The sequence below is a fragment of the Convolutriloba macropyga genome, chromosome 12, assembly GCF_964194025.1.
Source record: "Convolutriloba macropyga chromosome 12, txConMacr16.3, whole genome shotgun sequence".
Lineage (NCBI taxonomy): Eukaryota > Metazoa > Xenacoelomorpha > Acoela > Convolutidae > Convolutriloba > Convolutriloba macropyga.
The window spans coordinates 27,526,571-27,543,432 of NC_134479.1; the positions used below are offsets into that span (position 1 = coordinate 27,526,571).

The 16,862-nt window shown below is 37.1% G+C and overlaps 1 protein-coding gene across 6 annotated transcripts; it reads left to right on the forward strand.

Moving 5' to 3' along the window:
- The first annotated feature begins 1,554 nt into the window (after window positions 1–1,554).
- LOC142350298 (sialin-like) lies at window positions 1,555–5,666 on the forward strand. Of its 6 annotated transcripts, none has more exons than XM_075402102.1 (2): window positions 1,555–1,900; window positions 3,995–5,666. In XM_075402102.1, exon 2 carries the CDS (start codon window positions 4,057–4,059, stop codon window positions 5,590–5,592), a length of 1,536 nt encoding a protein of 511 aa, XP_075258217.1. In that variant the 5' UTR covers window positions 1,555–1,900; window positions 3,995–4,056; the 3' UTR covers window positions 5,593–5,666. The 6 variants fall into 6 exon arrangements, with proteins under 6 accessions (XP_075258217.1, XP_075258218.1, XP_075258220.1 ...); XM_075402103.1 differs by having other exon boundaries at window positions 1,555–1,845; XM_075402105.1 differs by having other exon boundaries at window positions 1,555–1,793.
- Window positions 5,667–16,862: the final 11,196 nt, after the last annotated feature.

Genomic DNA, 16,862 nt, shown 5'->3' on the forward strand with positions numbered 1-16,862 from the left:
AATTCTCAAAAAATGAAGAACTTTGAAGTTTTGCCCTTTTAAAGATTTTTTAAAAAAAACTTGGAAAATTTTGAGATAAAGGGCCTCCAAAAATTTTGTTGAGCTTGCAGTAGGTTTCTTGCTTTCATTTTACAATATAACACTAGAAAATTGGCCTGTACACAAAACCAGCAAAAATCGTCATCAAAACTATTGCATTTTTTGCGATTTTAAATTGATGTTATTTGTTGTAAACGACTGCCTCTGATTGCCTGTTGCATGTTAAGCAAGTTTTTTTTCTTGGACGCCAAGTTTTTTTTGTTATTGCTCTCTGTTTTTTTCGGCTAAAAATTGTGATATTTAACAGGATTTTACCAAAAGTGTTTGGTAAAATCCTGGTAAACTATTGAAATGCTATTGTCTTAATTTTTGTGAAACTATTGTTGTCTGTTTGGCTTTTAATATCCAACTTGTGTGCCGGTCAGTTCAAAAATTAATTAGTTTTTGTTTAATTGTTTAGATTGTTTATGAAATTTGTCTTGTTCTGAATTTTCTTGCCTCGAACATTGCCTGCAGTTTTGGATTCGTACGTCTTACTTCAAGTTTGCAGTTTTTACACATAAAAACTTAACAGTAAATTTAAATCAGTGAGCAGTTTTTAAAAACAACACCTTATAAACTGCCAAAAATTGTTTTTTGAGGAAGGTTTAAGACCAATTAGTTCTTCATTTATTTTTTATATAAAATCTGTGCTGAGCAAACAGCTCTTGGTTTTTCATTGGTGACAATTGTTAGAGCCAAGTAAAAAAAAAATGAATGTTTTTTAGATATTATGATCCTTTATTGCAGAAAGAAACTGTGAACTTATTTGTCACTTGCTGTGATCATATAAGTCCTTATATGAGTTCTGGTAATCACACAAATTTATATTTGAGTCCGGTAATATTTCAGGGTCCTGTTATACTAAGTCATGCATGATTCCCGGGAATTATTCAAGGCGATGTATGAATCCTTTCAATCATTCAAAATCAATTTTATTTTCCTAATCATAGGAGATCGTATGTGATTTTCGGTATTCATGCATGGTGATATATGATTCCGGTACAAGGAAATGTACGATTTAAATAATTTCCTCGCCAAATTTTAAGGGATGGTTACTCACACAAACAACCACAAATCTGACAAACATTTGACTTGAAGTAAATTATGCAAGGGCCTAAGTTCTCATCGTACAAGGTCTCTAATAAATATATGATTTTTAGTATGTATATTACATCATATAAGACCTTCGTATGAATAATTGTCGTTTGTAAAGTGGCAACCGTGTCTGCAAAAGTTTCTCGTTTGGTATAAATTTAAAATTGTGTACTTTTTCAAAGTTATCGAGTATTGTATCGTTTCATTCATGTTAATTCATGCTCATGTGTGTTTTTCTTCGTTTACAAAAAGTTCTTGACCTGGTAATACTAAACGTAGAACTTTATATTTAAGTTCAACTTTTTTGATCAACATTATATAGTTTACACAAAAGCCATTTTATCTCGTAAATTTTTGGCACAATCGTTAGAAGTGAAAAGTTAGAAGATTGAGCTCATTTTATCGGCTTAATGGCTTTTTGGTCTTGTTGCTGGTCTGCTTAAATTCAACAGCACGCAATTTTTGTTAATTGATTTTAAACAGGTAACTGCGTTTAACTCAGGTGTGGTTTCTGTTTTCAACTTCAGATGAAATTACTTAGATTTGCGACGGCAGTGATGTGATTTTATGTTCATGGTATGACAATTGTCCGAGACAGGCACGGAGAAAGATTTCAAGTACCCAACTTTATCGGAAAAGAATTTCCCCGATTTTTCAGTTCTTCTATTAGTAATTGAGTTCTGTTACTTATAACTCAAATTGACGTCAGCAGATTATCAACTTGGTTTCGATTATAACCACTTCTTTTTTAACGAAATATACCTTGTTCAAATTAAGAAACAGTGTTAGAACCCGGGTCGAGAAATTTTCTAAAAATTACGTAAGAAATGCTTTGAAATATTGGGGAAGCATATAGTCGAATCAAAATATTTGCTAGATTTTTTTTTATAGAGCCTGATAATATTATTCGAATAACCAGTAATTAGCATTTCTACGAAATTTAGATGGATTCTGCATTAACATATTATCTCAATTTTGTTTTCTACATAATCAACTTTAAATTTTTTTTATGAAATTGGGGCTATAGTCCATGCAATATCTTCTGCTCCATGCTTTCCAGTCGATAGTGAGCAAATAAGATTTGCGGAGTAATTTTGAATCATTTTTCTGAAATCTTTTGCCAGCTTTTTCTATCACTGGCAAGAAAAATGTTCGATTGATGAATTCTGTTTTTTAAACTCATACACAATACCTACCACTCTAAACGTAACTAAATGAATTTACATAAGTGAGCGATCCCATATGGAATCACGGAAGCAAATCTTATGAAGACAATTTAAGTTACCTCGCAATTTTGCAGCGGGATGCAATCTCGTAAATGAGTTCTGAAGTAACACTTAACGTGAACAGCTATAAATTTTCTAATTACATTATACTTCTTAAGACCTAATTTTAAAAGATATCTTTGTTTGAAAGATCCGTTATGTTTTGTCTATCATAATATAGATTCTCCGACTTAACATTATTCTCTTTTGGATGACCACCAGGCATCAAAATCGATTACTTTGTTGTTTACTTCTAGTGTTTTGTTGAAAACCATTGCAATGCAAATCAAAGTACTATGGATAAAAATATTTTGTCATAATCTGGTCGAAAAGTTAAAACATTTGGTCTTCCCATTAAAACACCACCTAAAAATTATGCCCCCAATTTTGATACATTTAGGGTATTGCGTAGGGGCTGGAATGGGGAGCAACCCAAAAAGCTCAAAAGTTCTGATAGCGATAGTCAATGTAATTTGAGCAATGTTTGATAAAGCAACCAAGGCTGAGGTGTCCTGAATCGTCTTGATCAGACCGTCCCAGACCCAAACTGCCTATGATCAGACCATCCCAGACCGAAAGTGTCTCTGATCAGACTCAACCGGCTTGACAGCTTCCGTGACTCCAAGTGCATTCGAAGCAGTCCTTGATCAGACCCAATTGCGCTCGACAGTTTCTGTGCACTCGAATTGCGTTGGAAATTTTATCTGATCAGAATCAAATGCGCTCAACAGTTTCACTGCGCTCAAAAAGACCTGCGTTCTCGATCAAAACCGCCTTCACCCAAATGTGTTTCTGATCAGACTCCCGGGTTGAGGTATTACCGCTAAAATTTGCTAAACAATGTAAAAGTTAAGGTGAACTCTGTGAATTTTTGTAACCATTAGGTGGCTAATTGAACTAACAGCTATGCTAAACCCGTAGTGTACATTTTTGACTCAATCGATAAACTCATACAGCTCTCCATAAGAAACTTCTTTGTCTACAGTTAATTAGTTTCCTCTAAACGAGACCGGCATTTGATATCTTCCACACCCCTTGGTTCTGATTACAGCCGTCGGACTTTAGGTCAGTCTCTAATCTGAACGCTGTTTTATTGTTGCCTCATGGCAGATCAATCATCTCTCAGTAACAAATACAAAAAAAAATGCAAAAATCAGTGCGCTCGAATTGGTCTCTGATTAGACGCACTTGTGTTCTAAATAGTGTCTGATCAGACTCAGTTGCGCTCGAAATGCTCTGTGATCTAAAGGTCTGGAGCACAGGATTATCGACTATCTTGATCTCGAAAATTTTATGATCAGACCCCGTTGCATTGAAGCTGTTTATGATCAGAATGTGTTGCGCTCGAGGCCGTTTTTGATGAAACTAAAGCACGCTGGGATCCACCTCTCATCGGACTCAACGGCTCTCGTACACTAGAAGTTGTTATGTAATTCCGAGCACAAGGTGATCAAGTGCGCGCTCGAAATAGTCTGATAAGTGTGAGCGTCAGGACAATTGCGAGCACACACCTCAGCCTGGGATTGCTTAGATTGAATAAATAATCTTTTTAGGGCATTTGATAGCTGCTTTTATTCCATTTTATAAACGATTACTTCGAACCTGAGCCCACTTTATGATGTTATCGAGTTTTGTCGATGACGATGAAAAAGCAATGCTTATGCCAAATCTTGATGGGCAAACAGAAAACTACCAACAAACACTGCGTGGGAAAATATTTTCGACTCGATTCAAAATTGCGTTTTTTGGTTTTCTCGGTTTTTCATCTTTGATGACGATGAGAGTTACGATGAGTATCGCGATTGTTAAGATGGTTATTGACTCCGGTTCAAGTGACGGCTCGTATAACGAAAACTGTCCAGCTTCAATTGATCGCAAAATAGCCAATCATTATGACGGAACTTTTGATTGGACGATCAGAGAGCAATCATTTATTTTAGCTGCCCCTTTTTATGGTTTTGTTTTCACACAGCTATTTGGTGCAGTTTTAGCATCAAAATACGGGGGTTCGAGGACATTCGGATATACTGTCTTCTTCAAAGCGATTCTGTTGACGTTAAACCCGCTCTTTGCCAACTTGGGTGTTCCGTGGCTTGTTTTGTTGCGATTAGCCGAAGGAATGGTAGAAGGTCTGGTAATTTCAGCATTTGGACATTTGACAACCAGATGGTCGCCAAAACTAGAACGAACCATGTTTTATGGTCTTTCGCTCTCTGGTTGCTCTTTTGGTTTAGTTCTATGCTACCCGATTGCCGGATACCTGACCAACCTGGGGTTTCTCGACGGCTGGCCCCTGCCATTCTTCCTATTCGGAGTTTTGGGAGTCATTTGGTTCTTTTCCTGGATGTATGTTGCATCCGATTCACCCGATAGTCATCCAAGAATATCCGAATGTGAACGAAATTACATTAACGAGCTGACAGAAGTCAACGATGCAAGAAAACATTCTATTCCATGGAAAGAAATGCTGAAAAGTCGACCATTTTACGGGTTTTTGTCAGCAGTTATGTGCACATGTGGCGTTGATTATGCGCTGCTTACAGGTTTGCCCTTATATTTTTCAGACGTGCTCAATTTTGACCTGAACACAAACGCTTTATTCTGTGCCTTGTTGTGGCTCTGTTGCATGATAGGCTCAATTATTGCGTCATTCTACACAGATTTTCTACGTGAACAACATTTGGTCACAACCACTTTTATTAGGAAAGCAAACCAAATGATATCTGCCGTTTTTCCTGCTATTTTCCTGGTCGCCGCTGGCTACGCGGAGTGTTGGTCCGAATTGGCGGTTTTCTTTCTGTGTGTGGCAGGATTCTTTTTCGGCTTTTTCTACGCTGGCGGGTACTGCAATAACGTTGACATTGCACCCTACTTCTCGGGTGCTTGCGTTGCCCTGGCCACAGCAATCGGATCCCTCCCCTCAAGTTTCATGCCCATTGCTGTGGGTTTACTTATTGATGACAACGTACATAGCGCGAAACTATGGCTGAAATGTTTTTACTTGATGGGTTTCATTTCAATACTCGGAGGTTTTCTATTTCTGATTCTTGGATCAGGAGAAGCTCAACCGTGGGATAATCCTAATAACGACACTGTGGAAAAAGAAGAAAGCGAGGAGGCAGAAATGAGAGTACACAAACGTAAAAGATAAAAACATTCAGTGTTTTGAAATTTGAGAAGAGTGGTGATATTGTTGTTTCATTTGATAAAAAATTTATTCTTGGTATTCTGACACAAATATAGATAGATTTTATGGGCAGAACACAAAGTAAGTTGACATAATATTAAGCCAACATAAATGCAAGCTGAAAATTAAGTAATAATTGTGTAATCTAATTGTGTAATAGTGTTTCGAATTTAGACTGTATTTCGGTGTACCAAGAAACAAAAGTATGTTACTTTTTGGTCATCTAGTAGTTGCGGGCTCCAGCGGACCGCTTTCTGTGGCCGTGCCTTGGATAATTAATTATCCAAGGCACGGTAACAGTGGCGCATTTAGAGACACTCGATTCTACTCATCAAATTGGTTTTAATTAATCTCTTAATTCTCTTATTAGCCTAAAGCTCTTAATTAAACTTGTAAACTTTCTCCAAGTACATGATCTTAGCAGAAAAGCTTTTATTTTCATCGTTCTCTTTTTTTTTCGTTTTAAGCTATATTTATATATTTATCTATTAAAATTTAAACACATAGTCTTTCTACCGTTTTATCTTTTTTTTTTCGAAAAAACAATCTTTTATTCTGGTAACTAAAGTTGTTTTAACTCTAATGTTATATCCGCTAACCCTTTTACGTTTGCTGCTATAATCTATGGAAGACAATGGTCGTCCCGCTTTTCTTCCTTTGTACACATCATTTTAGTACAACAAAGTGCGAAAGCTCTTCATGCTTCAAAATATAAAATCTATTTACAAAAATTTAGCTTCAAATTCTAGTAAACAGTTTAGATAGTTTACCCTGCTAAACGAGAAATCTGGATAAACGAAGAGTATGACACTGCTTGTTTGCAACTAGACGGTTACCAAAAAATCGTCACTATCAGTAGGGGTGTAAAAAGAATTAGAGGAAGAGTTGGTTTTTTTTGAAAAAAAAAATTTGAAACAGTAAACAAATACACCATCAATGAGTGCCAAATTTGGTCAGCGAAATTTTGCTCAATTTTAATAGTTTTTTTAACTACAATATACGTCAAACCAAACAAGACCAACAAAAAACTAAGCACAAGCTTAGGAAACCATTTTGAGAAAATTGTTATTCTGGAAGACTATGTCGGTTATTTGTGGGGCTTTTAATGTAAATCATCACACCGTTTCGTCAAAGTTAAAAACATTGCAAGATGCCTTGCTGTCTTTTGATCTGCATTATGTAGAAAATGCGCACTGCACTAGAGCAACAAAGTCTATTAACTCTTGTATTGATGCCGTGTATTCCACGTTAAAATTGATTTGAAAGCGTCAACAACTACAATAACAGATCATTATACGCTCTTTTTTTTGGATACTCTGAACCCAAATTGAATCATTTAGAACAATAAATTGATGATGATCGTCTGATTAAAATGTGGACAAAACTTAATGACGCAAACTCAAATATTAATCTTCAATTTGATATGCAAAATGAATTTCAGAAGTTTGAACTAACCCTTGATCAATTAAGTTGTGAAGAAACCATGAAAAATTTTCAGTTTCTGTTGAGTAAATGTGTTGAAAAATTTGTTCCTGCGAAAATTTGTAAAGGTACAAAAAATTTAAAAAAATGTGGGTTAACAACGAAATAAAACATCTAGCTACCAAGAAACGACAGCAATCCCAAAATTTTATGAGAACTAAAGACAAAAACAATCAACTCAAATTCAAGGCACTACATAACAAGCTGCAAAAACTGATCAGAAGAAAAAAGGAGACGTATTATCAGCGAATAATAAAAGCAGATGGTCAGAAAAACTCGAAAATTTTTTTTTGACTACATTAGGAGATTAAAAGGTAAATTTGCAACGCAAGGTGGGCTCTATAAAGAAACAGCTGATAATTTCGTAGACTATTTTTTTCAGTTGGTAAAATCTTAGCGTCAAATTTAATAGTTTTTTTAACTACAATATACGTCAAACCAAACACGTTCAACGAAAAACTAAGCACAAGCGTAGGAAACCATTTTGAGAAAGTTGTTATTCCGGAAGACTCTACGTCGGTTATTTGAGGGGATTTTAATATAAATCATCACACCGTTTCGTCAAAGTTAAAAACCTTGCAAGATACCTTGCTGTCTTTTGATCTGCATTATGTAGAAATTGCGCACTGCACTAGAGAAACAAAGACTATTATTTCATATATTGATGCCGTGTATACCAACGTTGAAATTGATTTGAAAATGTCAACAACTACAATAACAGATCATTATACGCTCTTTTTTGGATACTCTGAACCCAAATTGAATCATTTAGAAAAAGAAATTGATGATGATCGTATGATTAAAATGTGGACAAAACTCAATGACGCAAATTCAATTATTAATTTTCAATTTAATTGCAACATGAATTTCAGAAGCTTGAACTAACCCTTGACCAATCAAGTTGTGAAGAAATCAAGAAAAATTTTCAATTTCTGTTGAATAAATGTGTTGAAAAATTTGTTCCTGCGAAAATTTGTAAAGGTACAAAAAATAAAAAAAAATAAGGGTTGACAACGAAATAAAACATCTAGCTACCAAGAAACGACACCAATACCAAAATTTTATGAGAACTAAAGAAAAAAACAATCTACTCAAATTCAAGGCACTACGTAACAAGCTGCAAAAACTGATCAGAAGAAAAAAGGGAGACGTATTATCAGCGAATAATAAATGGAGATCGTCAAAAAAAACTCGAAATTTTTTTTGACTGCATTAGCAGATTGAAAGGTAAATTTGCAACGCAAGGTAGGCTCAATAAAGAAACAGCTGATAAATTCGTAGACTATTTTTTTTCAGTTGGTAAAATCTTAGCGTCAGATTTTGAGTCTAAAAAAGAGAATCTTTCTAAAAGCAGTAGTATCAGTGTACAATCAAAGCGACTAACCAGTGCCACTTTGCTGGAAGTACGGGAATCAATAAACAAAATGCAAACCAAATATAGCACATATTGTTTTGAATTGAACAATTTTTCTTTGAAGAAAGCCGAATGTGTAATTGTGCCGATACTAACAAATTTATTCAATAATTGTATCGATGAAAGAAGTTTTCCACCTTGCTTGAAAGAAGCTATCATACTAGCAGTACATAAAAATGGTGATGTCCAGGAGCCATCTAACTTCAGACCAATTTCTCTACTCCCGACTGTTGCAAAAGTGTTTGAAACATAATAACTGTACAGAAAATATCTAATTTTTTGGAAGTCCTTGATCTCCTGGAGGCATATCAGCATGGTTTCAGACGACAAAGAGGAATTGACGACAATTGATGCATTAGCGCATTTTGTTGAAAACGCTGGCGACACTTTAGAAAACCAGCCAAAGTGTTCCATAGGATTATTTCTAGATTTGAAAAAAGCATTTGACACTGTTGATCATAACTTACTTCTTCGAAAAATTGCTATTATAGGTTTGAGAAGCCCAATGCTTGAATTTATGAAATCTTAATTATCTGATAGAAAACAAATTCTTAGATATGGTGCTGCAAGAACGAGTCCGAGAACTGTTACTTTTGCCGTGCCTCGAGGTTCAGTTTTAGGACCACTACTTCTCATCATATACGTCAATGACATCAGACAACAATGGAACTGCTCCACAATAACGCTCTATGCCGACGATACTGGTCTGCAGCCACAAAAAAAATGCAAGTGAATTTCTTCTTCAACGTGATATTGACGACATTGGCCTCTAATTAAGCGATAATAATCTGACGCTCAATGTTGAAAAAATGAATAATCTAAACTTAGGTGTGAAATCTTTGATGAATGATCTAAGACTGAACAACGCCGCCCCTAAAAAGAGCAAAGAAGTAAAGTATCTAAGCGTTTTGCTGGACAACAAATTGGATTTTAAAAAACATATAAATAGCGTTGCAGCAAAATTGACAAAATTTACGGGATTGTTCTATGTTAATGAGTAAATAAAAGAGCAGCGAGAAATGAAAGCGAGAAATGAACGCGAAAAAAGAAAGAATTGATTACGTCAAACTTCTATACATGTAAGCCTAACAAAAACATTGGAATGCAAACAAAATGCGTTCTATTTCACGTAGAAAACTCGGAAAAAGTTCGCTTAACACAATTTTCGTTGAGTCTACTAATATACTAAATCGATTGCGCTCTTTTTAGGCTTAATAATTTTGTGTTTCAAAAACTTCTCGGTGATCAGTCTTAGACTAAGACCTGCCAAAAAATGTTACTAGATTTGCCGTTTTGAAGTAGTTTGCTTTTTTGCCTTGATCTTATTGGACAGAAGCTGCTTGTTGCGTTAAATACTTGAATAAAAGTTCTCGTAAGAGCGTTTTAGCGCCTTTACTGTTGGTGCCGCTCGTTGAGCCGCTTCTAGTGCACACTCTTTTAGCCTAATTGTTGTGATAAATTTATTAAATAGTGATTGAATGGTTGGTTTGCCGTTGTTGAACTGTGCTTACTGACAACTCATTGCTTATGACTAAAGAGTTCTACTGCTCAAACTTGTCCTCTTCCCGCTTCAGTAAAGCTCCAGAATCAAAGACACAAGTAATCCAAGCAGTGTAATAGCCAGGTCAGAAACTGGTTGATGTCTCTTAAACTCCGAAGACAGAGGCGTGGTTAATTCTTGTCAGACTATTTGATTGTACAAATTCATCAATTAATTCTATTTACCGACTAAGGTGACTTCTGAACATTGGACCTCGGCAACCAGTTCAAACGGCCAGAGACCTCAACCCGGCCAGCGCAAAGTGCTCCTACCCGTGGACCAGAGCGAGAACTCAGGAAGGGCACTTGAGTGATATTTCAAGTATGCTCGACTGGCAGTTGACTACGTCATACTCTATCACAGTGTGGACACCTCTGCCATCATTCCATCGACTGGGTACATGTGGGATGGACCTCTTCTTCCTATGTATTCGATGGACAAAATGCGGAAAGAAAAGGAAATGATCTGAACACCGCTGGATGGAAAACTGTAAGACTCCTCCAAAAAAAGTTTCTCATGTTGAAAAAAAACTTCTGATTGTTGCAGTAACATAATATAAGAGAAACTGGCAATTCTGGTAAACCTCCTCATCTTTTGGTTTCAATTCCTCTAATCCGGTATTTTCAATTCCTCTGGTCAACGATAACCTATCCCTCATAGTTTTTTGAGTTTAAAAACATCAATATTAAAAAATTTTGACAAAAAATGCGATAATTGTTTTTTTGCGTTATATCTCGCTGAATTTGGTTTTAAAAAAGCCATAAACTTCTTAAATCACGCCAAGCAAAGAAAAAAAGTGAAAAAATTGACCAAATTTGCAAAAATTGGAAAAAAATCTATCCGATCATTCTAGCATACTTATATAGTAGTTAGATAGATTAAAACGTCGTAAAAAAAACAAATTGGGTCATGTTTTTCAAACTTCACAAAAAATCAGGTCGCTGATTTTTTTTCACAATAAGCGCTCATTCTTGGAAAATCTTGAAAATTGTGCATTTAACATCAAGGTTCGGAGTCTGAGCAAAGCTCACATCAGTTATGTTGTAAAAACTTTATATGGTTTGTAGATTAGCTGCCAGTTCACTGCATCACGCCATAAAAATTTTGCCTCAAGCATTACAAGACCATAATAGAAAAGGAATTTACGCATTACCGGGTGCGAGTTTCAATACTAACGCGGTGAAAGTACGAAAAACGGCTCAGTTCCAATTGAATCATTTTTTCAGTAATAGAAAGAGGCTAGTTATATGGCATGAAGTGATGAACAATTTATTGTCCCGTCATCGCAGTAACAACAATAATCCTTTAACACCTTGGCAGCTTATTGCAGTGCTTGAAAAATATCAGGAGCGTATAGAAGCTATAGTGTATTGCCCCAGAAAGTGAACTCTTGATATTTACAATCAACTCAAATGTATCACTCTAGTTAACATCCATATAGTGTAACACATTGTGTCTAGACGTAAACAAAAAGATCGTATTTTACATAAAGAGTACAGAACGTTACATCAGAAGCCTGCGCTTGAGTTGAAAACAATCACTAAAGTGTTAGCACAAAAGAACAGCATCCGGTCCTTGATAAAACGCTCCTGACCGAAAAAAAATTCTAAGCGCCGTCGTAAAACCCTTCGCACCCTTCATGCGTTCGAGGAGGCGGAACTCACACAAGCTCTTCATAACCCGAATGTCACTTTGTCTTGCGTTGTTGTGGGAGTCTACCCGCTGACTGGCGGTTTGAATTAGTTTACTCACGAGTTACGTGTTAGTTTGTTGTTGGTTCTCTCCAATTGCGCTTTACTAAACGTTTCGCTCTCGCTTTTTTTTGAGTTAATCACTACCGTCCGTTTTCCGCAGGTTATCTGGTTTTAATTTTCCTTTTCCGTCTTTTTGTTTCTATGTCGCCGTGTTTCTTTCTATCCACCGTTTATCTGCTGCATGACGTAGAAAGTTGAGTTTTTGCTGCAGTAATTTTTTTTCTGCCAGTTTGCTGGTTTGGTGTTTAGTCTCGTTCTTTGCTAGGGTGCGACTTAAGTTCATTCTGCAGTTACGGTTGGTTTGTTTCGTGACTTTCATCACTTCTGTTTGCCAGCAATTTGTTGTAGCTTGAATTTTATTAGTATGCACTTTTGTGTGGGTATTTTGGGTATGGTTGTCTGGGTATGGTGGTTTGCTAGAGTGTGATTTAAGTTTGTTCTGGAGTTACGGCTAGTAAACTTCCTGACTTTTTCGATTTATGTTTATACTACTTCGTTGCCGTAAATTGATTTGATGTTGGTAGATAAAGCCCCATAATGATCTGTGCTAGTTTACCAGACAGTAGCTTCTCTCCCTCTTTCTACGGTGTGACTTAAGTTTGTACCCGTGTTATGGCTACTTTGTTTGGTTGAAATTGTTGCAGTGATCCGCTATCATTGTTCGTCCCGCCTCCTCGCTCTTGGCATACCGTCTCCCTCCCGTGCTATCCCGGCTTTCCGTCTCATCGCGCGTTACCCGCTCGACGTTTTCGTCCAGTCCGTACCGTTTTCCTGTTTCGTCGCGCGCCTCAGCTCGAGGTTTCCTTCTCTTCCGTACCGTTTTCACGTTTCGTCGCCCGCCGTCCGCTCGATATTTCAGCCCCACCCTTGCCCTTTTCCCGCTTCGTTGCGCGTTGTTTGCCCGACGATCCCGTTTGTCAGTCAGTTTTCACGTTGTGTCGTGCGTTGCTCGTTCGGGATCTCTTCTCGTCCGTCCCGTCTCCCGTTCTGTCCCGTGTTGCGCTCTCTGCGCTCACCGCTTTTTCTTTCTTTCTTTTGCGGGGTACTACTGTACTCGACGAACAATTTTGCTCTTTGGTGGTTTGCTAGGAAAACCGTCATACTAGGGTTCGATTTAACCCATTTATGTTGTGTATGTGTTTGTGTGTGCTTTTGTAATAGGACCAAATTAAACTTTTGGTTCTTGTTCTGATAAGATCATGGCAACATTGCAGGACGAATTCAACAAACTTTATAATGCGAGGGCAAAATTAGGGGCTGAACATAATAACATCTGTGGTGAAATTAACAATGCTGTGGATGACTAAGACAGGAAAATTAAGATCGGACGTCTGATTTTCAAGTGCAAGGATGCTTTTACTAGAGTAGTTGATAAGAATGAAGAGCTTTTTGATCCAGCACAAATAACTGAAGGTCCGAAAGCTGCCTGCAGGAACCTTGAAAAATGGTTAGAGACGGTAACAAAGAATACTGACGAGTTCACTGCTGCTGCTCGAGGGTATATCAATTCGGTCCAAGACATAGAGACAGCAGAGCAGTATACATCTCACCATTCAAGACCAGTTTCACATATGAGTTTCTCAAAAAGATCAAATCAGCATCAACGAGACTTAGAAATATCAAGACTTAAAAAAGAGGAACTTGAGAAACAACATGAGGCAAAGCTACGCATTGCTAGACAGCGTCCATTTATGTTGTGTATGTGTGTGTGTACTTTTGTAATGGTACCAAATTAAACTTGTGGTTCCTGTTTTGATAAGATCATTACAACAATGCAGGACAAATTCAAGAAACTTTATAGTGCGAGGGCAAAAATAGAGGCTGAACTTAATAATATCTATGGTGAAATTAACAATGCTGTGGATAAGCAAGACAGGAAAGTTACGATCGAACGTCTGATTGTGAAGTGCAAGGATGCTTTTACTAGAGTAGTTGATAAGAATGAAGAGCTCTTTGATCTGGCACAAAAAACTGAAGATCCAGATGCTGCCTGCAGGAACTTTGCAAAATGGTTAGAGACTGTAACAAAGAGTAATGACGAGTTCACTGCTGCTGCTCGAGAGTATATCAATTCGGTCAAAGACGAAGAGACAGCAGAGCAGTATACCTCTCACCATTCAAGATCAGGTTAACATATGAGTTCCTCAAAAAGATCAAATCAGCGTCAACGAGACTTAGAAATATCAAGACTTAAAAGGCAGGAACTTGAGAAACAACATGAGGCAAAGCTACGCATTGCTAGACAGCGTCCATTTATTTTGTGTATATGTGTGTGTACTTTTGTATTAGTACCAAATTAAACCTGTGGTTCCTGTTTTGATAAGTTCATGACAACATTGCAGGACAAATTCAACCAATTTATTGTGCAAGGGCAAAATTAGAGGCTGAACTTAATAAAATCTATGGTGAAATTAACAAAGCTGTGGATAAGCAAGACAGGAATGTTAAGATCGAACGTCTGAGTGTGAAGTGCAAGGTTGCTTTTACTAGAGTAGTTGATAAGATTGAAGAGCTCTTTGATCTGGCACAAAATACTGAAGATCCAGATGCTGCCTGTAAGAACCTTGAAAATCGTTAGAGACTGTACCAAAGAATACCGGCGACTTCATTGCTGCTGCTCGAGGGTATATCAATTCGGTCCAAGACAAAGAGACAGAACAGTATACCTCTCAATATTCAAGATCAGGTTTGCATGAGTTCCTCAAAAAAATCAAGTCAGCGTCAACGGGACTTAGCAAAATCAAGGCTTAAAAAGGAGGAACTTGAGAAACAACATGAGGCAAAGCTACGCATTGCAAGACAGCGTCCATTTATGTTGTGTATGTGTGTGTGTGTATTTTTGTAATAGTACCAATTTAAATTTGTGGTTCCTGTTTTGATAGGTTCATTACAACAATTCAGGACAAATTCAAGAAATTTATAGTGCGAGGGCAAAATTAGAGGCTGAAATTAATAATATCTATGGTGAAATTAACAATGCTGTGGATAAGCAAGAAAGGAAAGTTACGATCGAACGTCTGATTGTGAAGTGCAAGGATGCTTTTACTAGAGTAGTTGATAAGAATGAAGAGCTCTTTGACCTGGCACAAAAGACTGAAGATCCAGATGCTGCCTGCAGGAACTTTGCAAAATGGTTAGAGACTGTAACAAAGAATACTGACGAGTTCACTGCTGCTGCTCGAGAGTATATCAATTCGGTCAAAGACAAAGAGACAGCAGAGCAGTATACCTCTCACCATTCAAGATCAGGTTCACATATGAGTTCCTTAAAAAGATCATGTCAGCGTCAACGAGATTTAGAATATCAAGACTTAAAAGGGAGGAACCTGAGAAACAACATGAGGCAAAGCTACGCAATGCTAGACAACGTCCATTTATCTTGCGTATATGTGTGTGTACTTTTGTAATAGTACTAAATTAAATTTGTGGTTCCTGTTTTGATAAGTTCGTGACAACAATGCAGGACAAATTCAAGAGGCTTTATAGTGAGAGGGCAAAATTAGAGGCCAAACTTAATAACATCTATGGTGAAATTAACAATGCTGTGGATAAGCAAGACAGGAAACTTACGACCGAACGTCTGATTGTAACGTGCAAGGATGCTTTTACTAGAGTAGTTGATAAGAATGAAGAGCTCTTTGATCTGGCACAAAAGACTGAAGAACCAGATGCTGCCTGTAAGAACCTTGAAAATGGTTAGAGACTGTAACAAAGAATACTGACGAGTTCACTGCTGCTGCTCGAGGGTATATCAATTTGGTCCAAGACAAAGACACAGCAGAGCAGTATACCTCTCACCATTCAAGATCAGGTTCACATATGAGTTCCTCAAAAAGATCATGTCAGCGTCAACGAGATTTAGAAATATCAAGACTTAAAAAGGAGGAACCTGAGAAACAACATGAGGCAAAGCTACGCAGTGCTAGACAGCGTCCATTTATTCTGTGTATGTGTGTGTGTACTTTTGTAATAGTACCAAATGAAACTTGTGGTTCCTGTTTTGATAAGTTCATGAGAACAATGCAGGACAAATTCAAGAAACTTTATAGTGCGAAGGCAAAATTAGAGGCTGAACTTAATAACATCTATGGTGAAATTAACAAGGCTGTGAATAAGCAAGACAGGAAAGTTACGATCGAACGTCTGATTGTGAAGTGCAAGGATGCTTTTACTAGAGTAGTTGATAAGAATGAAGAGCTCTTTGATCTGGCACAAAAAAACGAAGATCCTGATGCTGCCTGCAGGAACATTGAAAATTGGTTAGAGATTGTAACAAAGAATACTGACGAGTTCATTGCTGCTGCTCGAGGTTATATCAATTCGGTCCAAGACAAAGAGACAGAGCGATATACCTCTCACCATTCAAGATCAGGTTCGCATGAGTTCCTCAAAAAAATCAAGTCAGCGTCAACGGGACTTAGCAAAATCAAGACTTAAAAGGGAGGAACTTGAGAAACAACATGAGGCAAAGCTACGCATAGCTAGACAGCGTCCATTTAGTTGTGTATGTGTGTGTGTACGTTTGTAATTGTACCAAATTAAACTTTTGGTTCCTGTTTTGATAAGTTCATGACAACATTGCAGGACAAACTCAAGAAACTTTATAGTGCAAGGGCAAAATTAGAGGCTGAACTTAATAACATCTATGGAAAAATTAACAATGTTGTGGATAAGCAAGACAGGAAAGTTACGATCGAACTTCTGATTGTGAAAAGCAAGGATGCTTTTATTAGAGTAGTTGATAAGATTGAAGAGCTCTTTGATCTGGAACAAAAGATTGAAGATCCAGATGCTGCCTGTAAAAACCTTGAAAATGGTTAGAGACTGTAACAAAGAATACTGGCAAATTCATTGCTGCTGCTCGAGGGTATATCAATTCGGTCCAAGACAAAGAGACAGAGCAGTATACCTCTCACCATTCAAGATCAGGTTCGCATGAATTCCTCAAGAAGATCAAGTCAGCGTCATCGAGACTTATAAAAATCAAGACTTAAAAGGGAGGAACTTGGGAAACAACATGAGGCAAAGCTACGAATTGCTAGAA